This window comes from Capsicum annuum, chromosome 7 (genome assembly GCF_002878395.1).
Source record: "Capsicum annuum cultivar UCD-10X-F1 chromosome 7, UCD10Xv1.1, whole genome shotgun sequence".
Classification (NCBI taxonomy): Eukaryota; Viridiplantae; Streptophyta; class Magnoliopsida; order Solanales; family Solanaceae; genus Capsicum; species Capsicum annuum.
In genome coordinates, this window is record NC_061117.1 from 213,975,863 (window position 1) to 213,985,559 (window position 9,697).

Below are 9,697 nucleotides of genomic sequence, written 5' to 3' on the forward strand. Positions count from 1 at the left end.
ACCTCCAAAAAGTTGGGGTTTCAAGCCATTGTTTTAGTAGCTTTATGGTCGAGCCAGCCCTGGGAGTAAACACCGGGTGCATGTAAGTATTTACCATAGATGAGATGCAATTTTAAAAATATTGCTTTTAAGTCCTTTGAAGTATTGGGTTCAGAATGATTTCTCTGCTCTAACTTAAAACCTTCTTGTTTTTGTTACACATACTATCATGCTAACAAGCGCATAAAAATCCACAATGATGAGTTGATTAGTAATACTGCAATGAATAAATTGAAGAAAACAACCATAACTTTGTGAACATTGGAGAAAAAATTTACACAGCAGCAAGCAAACAACAATAGCATAAAAATAAGAAATTAACAAAAAATCTAAGGAACTTCCTCCTCACCTTGGATTTGATAGGACCAAAGGCAGTAAGTGAGTTGAATCAACAAAGCTTATATTTGGTATTGCAGGAATAGTTTGTGGCTTAAAGTTGTAATCTAGATCCTTTTCTACATCTAGCACACCCTCTATGGCCTTGACCACCATTGACATTGATGGCCTCTTTGTTTAATCATATTGTAAACACCAGGCAACAATCTGCATCGTCATTATTACTTTTCTTTGTAAAACTGCATATCTTCACTATGCTTATCAATAAGATCCACCAACTGTCCTTCCTCTGCCTTTTCCTGAGTAAGTTCAATGTTATCCTTTCCTCTTCAGTCTCTGACGCCTCAAAATGTCTTCGTCCACTCAAAATTTTCAAGATAACAATGTCAAAGCTGTAAGCATCTACCTTTTCTGTTATAACTCCACTAAGCCATTCAAGAGAGAAATAATCAGGAGTGTCTCTCATCATGGTCATGACTTGGCTCTGATTTTGATCAATTAGCTTTGCAAGTCCAAAGTTAGAGAGTTTAGCGTTGAGCTTCTCATCTGGGGGTATGTTTGGTGGTTTAATATCCAAATGCAAAATATTTTACCTGCATTCTTCATGAAGGTAGGCTAATCCTTTAGCTACATCTTGAATAATCTTCTTCCTATAGATCCAGTCTAGAATTTCCTCTTGTTTCTCATGGTAGATCCATTTTTCTAGTGATCCATTGCCCATGAACTCGTATACTAAAGTCCTATGAGATTTCTCAGCACAGAATCTAATCAATTGCACCAAATTTATATGATGTATGCTGTCAATAGTTTGAACCTCAGCTAAGAATGATTTTTTGACTTGTCCTATTCTATCAAGGCATTTCACTGCAATCTTTGTGCCATCTTCTAAGCATCCTTCAAAAATCGACCCAAATCCTCCTTCACCAAGCTTCTTAGTAAAATTCTCCATTGCAACCTTTAGATCATTATAAGAAAATCTAGTCGGCATTCCTGATACTTGATCAAGATAATCCTCCTCTTCTTCTTTGGTCTCTCTTTCTCTTCTTCTTCCCGAATATGAAAACTATAATTCCAATTACGATGCTTAAGATGGAAGATACTATGACAGAGCCTAGTATAGACTCACTTAAAAACGTTTTAGGAATATGAGCTACGGGTTCAGGTTCCTGTACTTTTATAAATGCCTTGAAATCATACCGTGTCCTGACTTTCTTATTATTCGCTAGTGAAAAGATCTCGAATGGTAGGTAGCAGTCTTCTGTTGATGAGTTTAAACCACTACGAAATAGAGCAGCTTTACAGGAACAGTTCCTTAAACAAACATCTTTATAGGTATTCACATCAGTGTTTCTAATATCTGCAATGAAAAAAATAGTTAGACATTTGACCAATTTATTTGCTAATTTATAATATCAATCTAGGATGATACATAAAGATCTTTCTATATTTGGCTCAATTTATAAATTGTACATCTAAAATTTATGTATTGCGCCTTAATAAATTTAATATTGAGGTACATATTTCTACCCTGTCATATTTCAAGAGGAGGACAAAAGATAGTACTAAAAGCTTTTGCTGAAAACTGGGATTGTGCATGATCATTTATTTTATTTCTCTAGGTCTTATGATTTTATAATCTCATTGTATAACCATAAGGTAAAAACTTGTGCACAATGGTGTTTACACTCATTCGTCACCTAACTATGATTTAGTAATATGTATTCTCGCTTGAATTTTTAACTGCTATAGATAAATTGCTTGGTGGGGAGTAAACAAGGTCGCTTAAATGAATTTGGTGGCCTAAAGCCAAAGTTTAATCATAGGTTTCAAGTATATTCAATAAAATTAGCTTTTGTACATCACACATGTATCCAATGTGCCAACCGTGCATCTCGTGTGATGTACGTGCATCTTGTGCGATTTACGTGCTTCTTGGGCCATTTACGTACATCTTATGTACATTTTATACACTATACATGTATCCTGTTGTCAGTTAATAAAAATATTTACAAAAAATGAGGCCTCAAGACATTTCTTTAGTTGCTTTATGGTCGAGCCAACTCCAAAATAAAGATCTCTTATTGATACGATAATTAAACAATTGGTGAGACATGGTGCGGGCAAATCTGCAAAGACTCCAATTCACCCCATGTCATTTTTTTTTCTTGTTTTCAAGACGCCCCGCCCCAATATTTATAATAATATTTAAATTGAGTTTGATATAAAAAATAGAGTTCTTTTTCATTTTCTTATAAGATACTAATTTAATAGATAATGACCTGGAGTTGAAAAAGAAAGAATAATCAAGATGATAAGGTGGCTGGGGAGTTTATTCTAGCTTTTAAGGCACCTATTAATGCGACTAATAAGGCAGAGTTATGTGACAATGCCAATAATTTCAACAAGATCCAATAAATTCAAGAAGAAATGATGAATTATCAAAGTGTAGTTAGACTTTTCACCAAAAAAAAAAAAAAAAGTGTTGTTAGACAATTTTGAGGAAGAAGAGAAGAGAAAAAAAATAAAAATACTTTTGAATACTTTAAAAGAATTACTTTGGTAGGGGTCTGCCTAACCCCCCACCATGGAGGTGGTTTATTTTTTTTTTTTTTTAAAGTTTATACATTTTGTAAAAATAAATAAATTGAGGTTAATAACTCAATTTTATTTTATAATTTTGCATTGTTTAACCCTCACACATTCAATATCAATATGAGGAGTAAATTTTCATCCATGGTGACTTAGCTTTGTGTTTATTATGCAAAAGTTACTTTTTTTTATTCATTATACAAAAGTCATTTTACTTTGCTCCGGTCATCATAAAAGTCACTAGAGCCGGATTTTACAATAATCCCACCGAAAAAATGATGTGGCAACATTAATTAGTTCATAATTTTAATTTAAGAGAATATAATATATTACCCATATCTTGACCTTTTTTATGTGTGCCTACCCCAATTTTTCTTATGGATTATTTAACGGAAGAATACCAATTAATAGATTAGGCTACCTAGTGAAGACTATTTTCATAAAGAAAAATTGGAAGTAATAAACAAGATAAATTCATCAAAACACATAAAATAGAAATACGTGTATAATACTCCCCTTCATCCCATTTTATGTGGCATACTTTGACTAGGTACAAAATTTAAGAAATAAAAAAAAATTGATGATGTTTACCAAATTATCCTTTATTAAAAAATTATACTACTACTATCTTTAATTAAGTGGGATCAATAAGGGTAAAAGTGGATTGTGTGTTTTAATAGTTACCAAAAAAGAAAAGGTGATATTCTTTTTTGAGACAGACCAAAAAGAAAATGACGACACATAAAATGAAACGGAGGGAGTATTATTTTTTTAAGATAATTTTAATTCTTTGAAGATAAATCAACATGTTAAAGATAATTTTAAAATAAAACTTTTTAAATTTTGTCATTGAATAAGTATTGTCAAAATTTGTACAAATAATATTATTGACAGTTGTATTAATAAAAGCCATAAAATAAAAGTTATTTAATAGATACCATAAATTATTGAAAATTTAGTTTGTATATTTATCAATTGAATTAATTAAACAATATGAAATTGATCTAAAACTGAATATTATAATAAAAACTTCTAAGAGAATTAAATGATTAGTCAAACAATTAAAAGCACAAAGACAAACTCAATAAATAGAATTGTTTATCATATTATTATGATATATGATGAGTGATGAATTTACTACTCATTTACATCCAAAATTCGTGCACACTATAATGATTTGAAGGTATGAACAAGATAAATTTGTTAGTTGAATGCACTAATTTTCACATTCTGCAGGTATACAGGTGACGAGAAAGAAAGATATGGAATTGAGCTTAAAAGGAATTAAGAAGAGAAGAAAAGTGCACAAACTGGAACACCCTGCACAGTAACCAGTCTCAGTTATCATGATCTCCGTCTAAGGGAAGTGATCGCGGCCAGTCAAGTGGGGTTAAGTGTCACGATCGCGATAAACCTATAGCAGTCGCGATAGCTGCGATCACAGATAATCTGCTACGATCGCGACTTAATTGGGTTTTGACCAGGGGTAATTTCGTAATTTGAAACCGCCAACCCTAATTTCCTTACAAGGCTAAAAATCTTTCCCATTTGATAGTTTACACTTTGAACAATTGAATTTTGGATAATTTGTAACCCTACAAATTGAAAAAACTTTTGTGCTAGAATTTTCCAATTTGGGTTTGGTGAAATTGGAGTTAAATTGAAGAATCTTCTTATTTTCCATTGCCATGGATGCTTAAAATGAACCTCTTGGTATATCTCTTCTCTTTAACTTTATGAGTAGCTATACTTTCTTGTCTTGGGATTATGTTGAACTAAGGTGCAATTATGTGTGGGTTGTGATGTATTTGTGTAGATTCTAATATGTTGATGATGGATTTAACTATTACTTGCTTGAATTAGTTGGGGTTTGTGGGTGAAAATCTCAAATACCCAAAATGGATTTGTGGGTGAAAACTCCAAGTTCTTAAAGCTCACATCATCCTTGAAAGAGGGATGTGAGTGAACTTTCAGACCCCATATCATCCCTAAAATAGGGATATAGGTCACAAGGCAATATTGGACAATAATAGATGTAGTTTGTTCTCTTTTCACTATCTTAGAAATAAGGGTGAGTGGATAGTTAGCTATGTCTTGGGCATCTTCCTAGAAATAAGAATGTCCAATTGAGATATTAGATGATTTTAATTATCACACCCGTGAGGTAATCAAAAGGGTCCATGGGTGATAATCTTGAGGTTTTGTTGACAAACTTGTCTCGAGAGCCTTCAACCTAGCCTATCATGTCGTTGATGACTAGAATTTGCACCCAATTGTCATGCACCCATACATAACTTGCCCTTAGGTAGACATAATTCGAAGATCCTTCCTATATTGAATTTTCACTCATAATTATTGCCTTTAGTTGTTAGCTTAATTAGATGTTGGTTAAATCGTTTCCCAAAACCAATCACCCATTTTAATTTATGCATTTTACTTTGTTTACGCTATGGGCATACACTTAGAAGCCATCAACACCTATATATTTTGAGTACTAGACTCACTCGAGAATTTGACCTCAACGTGAGTTAAGATTTATTAATAACAATCGTCCTATATTCAAACTATGGCATAGGTGAGTGTTAACCAAAATAATGCAGTTGCCGGGAAGTGAGACTTAGTTTTCACTTTTAGAGTGTTGGTTGTTGCTTTGGGTATACCCGTGGTGATTTTGATTTACTTTGTTTGTTGTTTCTGTGATTGTGTAGGTGAAGACACTACGAGCAGGGACTTTTGACGGTCCCCTTGATGACGACGAGAAACTCCAGGACTCGGACATATGATTGCTATCCATATCCCACCTAATCAAGGGAACAGGGTATTCCATGTTATGAATGTCATGTTGCATATGCTTCAAATGAAGGGCCTCTTCGGGGGTCAAGCCCATGAGGACCCCAATTTTCATTTGAAGAACTTCGTATAAGTTTGTGCCCCCTTTGATATTGCAGACATCTCTCAAGAGTCTATAAGGTTGCGCCTCATCCCATTTTCTCTAATGGGAGAGGAGGTATCATGTCTTCGATATCTTTCAGCTGGTTTAATTACTTCGTGGGATGAACTAACCGTTTCTTTCCTAAGTCGATACTTGCCACCATCCAAGATGGTACAATTCCATGATGAGATCACAATTTTTGATAATTGAATGGAGAACCTCTATTCGAGGTGTGGGAGAGATTCAAAGGGAAGCTCATGCAATGTCCCAACCACGAAGTCCCAGAGAAGATGCTTCTCCAAATCTTCTATCTGGCCTTGGATCAATTAAATAAAACCATCGTAGATAATGAGATCGGGGGTTCGTTTGTAAGATTGTCTTATAATGTGTTTTCAAATTGTCTTATAATGTGTCTTCAAATTTTATTGAGGAAGCCATAAAGAAAAATTGGGGATAGCATACTCGAGACACCAAGGTAACTAAAGTCTCTCTTACCACCTCCTATGTTGATAAGAGCAAAGAAAGAACTATAAAGAGAGGAAGGAGAACATGACAAAAGTTATGATACAATTGGAGTTGCTAACGAAGTATGTGATGGGTGCACCCACGAAAACGTTAAACACCATGGCATCTAAGTTCTATGAGGAGGAGGAGTCCACGAGTCTTGATGAGGAGATTCAGTATTTAACTAACTATCCGGTGGGTCCCACCTAGCCTATTAAAGGCAAGGTGGGAACCAAGGTTGGACGGATTATGAAAAGAAATAGGACTAGCGTGATCGCTATTGGAGAGACAAGAAAAGAAAATATGACCTATATGTACCTCCCTATGACCAAGAAAAGGGTAAAGAATCCAACACCATTTATCCCAAAAAATTCAAGTCCAAAGATGTGTTAGTAAGGATTTTGATGACGGTAGAAGGAACAAATAAAATGATCCTTGAATGAGACTTCTCACAAATCACTCAAAATATGATATCGCACTCTGACTCGATCAAGCAATTGGAAACTCAAATCGGGAAAATCTCCACTCAACTTAATGCTAGACAAATAGAAGGTCTTCCTAGTAACACCATTGTGAATCCAAAAAATGATGCCCAAGTGTTTGCTATTGTCACTAGGAGTGGTAAAACCCTCGATGATCTTGTGGTGGATGTAAAAAAAAAGGACCAATGTTTAACAAACAAATGTGAAGAAAAAACATGTGAATGAGGAGGCTTTGAAGTCTCAAGAGGGAAACAAAGAAGAATTAATGCTAAGTGAAAATGTGAAAGATGAAGAGGGAGATCCGAAGGTAGTGGAAAATGATAAAGTGCAAAATAATTCGTTTCTTACCATAAAGATTCCTTCTCCATTACCTCAAAGACTCAAAAATAAAGATGACAATGCCAAGTTCAAAATATTCCTTGCAAAGCTTAGCAACCTGTCTATTAATATCCTGTTACTTGAGGCTATCCAAGAAATCCCGGGGAATACTACGCTTATGAGGAAATTGATATCGAAAAAGAGGCCTGTTGAGGGTGACGCCATTGAAGTGACCTATGGGTGTAGCCCTATCATGTCCAGTACGATAGAAAAAAAAGAGGACCAAGGGGACTTTACAATTCCATGCACCATTGGGACACATATGTTTGAAAAAGCTTTATGTGACCTTGATGCAAGTATAAATCTTATGCCTTATGTAATATATCGGAGGCTTGGCTTAGGCACCCCTACTCTAACAATGATAAGGCTTTTGATGGTGGACTGGTCTATCAAGAGACCGATTGGGGTCTTGTTTGACGTGTTAGTAAAGGTGGATAGATTCATCCTTTCATCGAATTTCATGGTGCTTCATTGCGAAATTGATCAAAAAATGCATATTATCCTTGGTTGACCTTTTCTTTCTGTCATAAGAGCTATCGTTGATTTAGAATTGGGTGAAATAAAGTTTAGGGTCAAAGATGGTGAAGGTCACTTTCGGGTGTGCAAAACAAAGAAACAACCCATGGAGCTTCAAGTGGTATCAGTTATTGATGTTGAGAACACGGGGGTGGATGCTGGGTCCATTGAGGATCCAACTTGAAGATAGTGAAAAATATCATGCCCCGATGATAAATAAGGTGCTATGTGAAAGACAACCCACAAATACCACGAAAGTGACTCGTATCCTTTGTTTTTGATTTAGTAAAGTATATTTTAATTTTGTGTTGATTAATCCATGCATTTGTGGCACAATGGGGTGTTTGAATGATGCTGAACAAGGGAAAGTGTAATTTTTGTGCAGTGTACTAAACAGGAGAAAATAGAGGACAAAAATAGCCTCAGTTACCGCGACGCGACACTCGTACCCACGATTGAGGTAGCTGCATATCCGTGATTACGGAACATGGACCGCGATCATGGTTAAGTATGGTTAAAAAAACCATCCGACTGCCTATTTGCTCACTCTCCCTCTTTGAATTCTCTCATAAATTGCACTCATTCTTGGTCATATTTTGGGCATCCAAAAGCATTTTTGCATCCTCAGTCGGGCATGTATGTATAACCCTCACTTAAATTGTCTGTTTGTAGGCCTTAGAATGTATTAATTAGGGGTGGCCTAGGATTGTAACTTTTATTGCTAAATCATTGTGTAATTGTACTTGTGTGGTATGGTTCGCTATTAAAAGTGGTATGCACACGTTTGAGGAAATCTTGAGTACCCAAATTGTGTTGAATTTGAAAGAAATATAGTGTGCACACCAAGTGCTTGATCAAATGCCCAAACAAACTCATAACTAGTTGTTTTCATATTCTAAGGGCATGATTGAGTACCTAGGAACCTTGTTCAATGTTTTGTATGATTAATTATTACTTTGGAACATGATACGGCTTTGAAGTTTGAATTTTTGAATTTTTTTAAAAATGAAGTCTGATTTTGCCTTAGATATCGCGATCACGATCATTGAATTACGATCGCTACACCTCAATTGCGGCTCGGTGACCCGTGATAGCTATACCTGAGGCTGATTCCTAGCTTGGGCCAAAAATACTGTACTTTTAATTCTTGTCAAAACCACTAAGTAAGCATCCCATTAGCTTAATTGGACAACATAGCATAGTTTTGGCATGGAAATAATACTGATAAGTGTTGTTGTGTTATTTTCATATTATTCAGGTTTATATCATGGGAGATTATGACAAAATCCAAATCATGGCCTTAGAATTCCATAACCAGTACTACAGTGATCTCCCACCAAGATGATTTCGGAAAGAGGCATTTGTTTGGACAAGGTGCCGAAAAAGCTTTCAGCTTTTCATGATAGATAATTGCCACCGGGTGGAGATGTTTAGCCCCAAACCCTTGTAATGCAAATAAGCAGTGGGTAAGGGAGTTCTACGCCAACCATAGCATAGTATCTCTCTCCAACCCAATCTGAGGGTGAGAGCATCTCTTGATGCGATTTCAGGGAGCACCCTTTCCTCTCTTTATGCTTTATTGTTCATGCAGTAAGGTCAATACAAGCTTTTTTATTGGGGGTGTCTGTCTTCATATTTATTCATTTGGGCCTGTATTATTAAGATATTTTTGGATTTTTATGTCTTTTTGGATGATTTTTTATTTTTATGGGTTGTAATATTTGGGCACTCTGATGATGCCCACATTTAATGGATTAGTTGTTTGTTTCATTTTTAGATTTTTACTTTATCTTTATTTTGTTTATGGTGACATCGGAAGAGCCTTTCCTTATGATAGATTGAGGATGACATTCTTAAGGAAAAATCATTGTGATTGGGTTTTGAGCCATGAATGCAGGGAAAATCTGAGTACCCATAGCAT

General features: G+C 35.2%; 1 protein-coding gene, 1 non-coding gene and 1 pseudogene across 2 annotated transcripts; 1 reads left to right on the forward strand and 2 right to left on the reverse strand.

Annotated features, from left to right (window-relative positions):
* Positions 1-384: 384 nt before the first annotated feature.
* On the reverse strand, positions 385-2,316 carry LOC107876842 (annotated as a pseudogene).
* Positions 2,317-6,071: 3,755 nt separating this feature from the next.
* LOC124886219 lies at positions 6,072-6,176 on the reverse strand. The gene has a single exon (XR_007043305.1). It is a non-coding gene; the product is annotated as a small nucleolar RNA R71 (small nucleolar RNA).
* Positions 6,177-6,445: 269 nt separating this feature from the next.
* LOC107876841 lies at positions 6,446-7,960 on the forward strand. Its single transcript, XM_016723676.2, has 3 exons — positions 6,446-6,595; positions 7,091-7,680; positions 7,792-7,960. The coding sequence occupies exons 1-3, from the start codon at positions 6,446-6,448 to the stop codon at positions 7,958-7,960; spliced, it is 909 nt and encodes a 302-aa protein (XP_016579162.2).
* Positions 7,961-9,697: the final 1,737 nt, after the last annotated feature.

What these genes read in the sequence shown, in the direction of transcription:
- LOC107876841 (XM_016723676.2), top strand. Translation starts at nt 6,446, where the DNA reads ATGACAAAAGTTATGATACAATTGGAGTTGCTAACGAAGTATGTGATG. An exon ending in AGTATTTAACTAACTATCCG is followed by an intron (nt 6,596 to 7,090) that starts GTGGGTCCCACC and finishes ACAAATGTGAAG; the next exon opens with AAAAAACATGTGAATGAGGA. An exon ending in ATTGGGGTCTTGTTTGACGT is followed by an intron (nt 7,681 to 7,791) that starts GTTAGTAAAGGT and finishes TTCTGTCATAAG; the next exon opens with AGCTATCGTTGATTTAGAAT.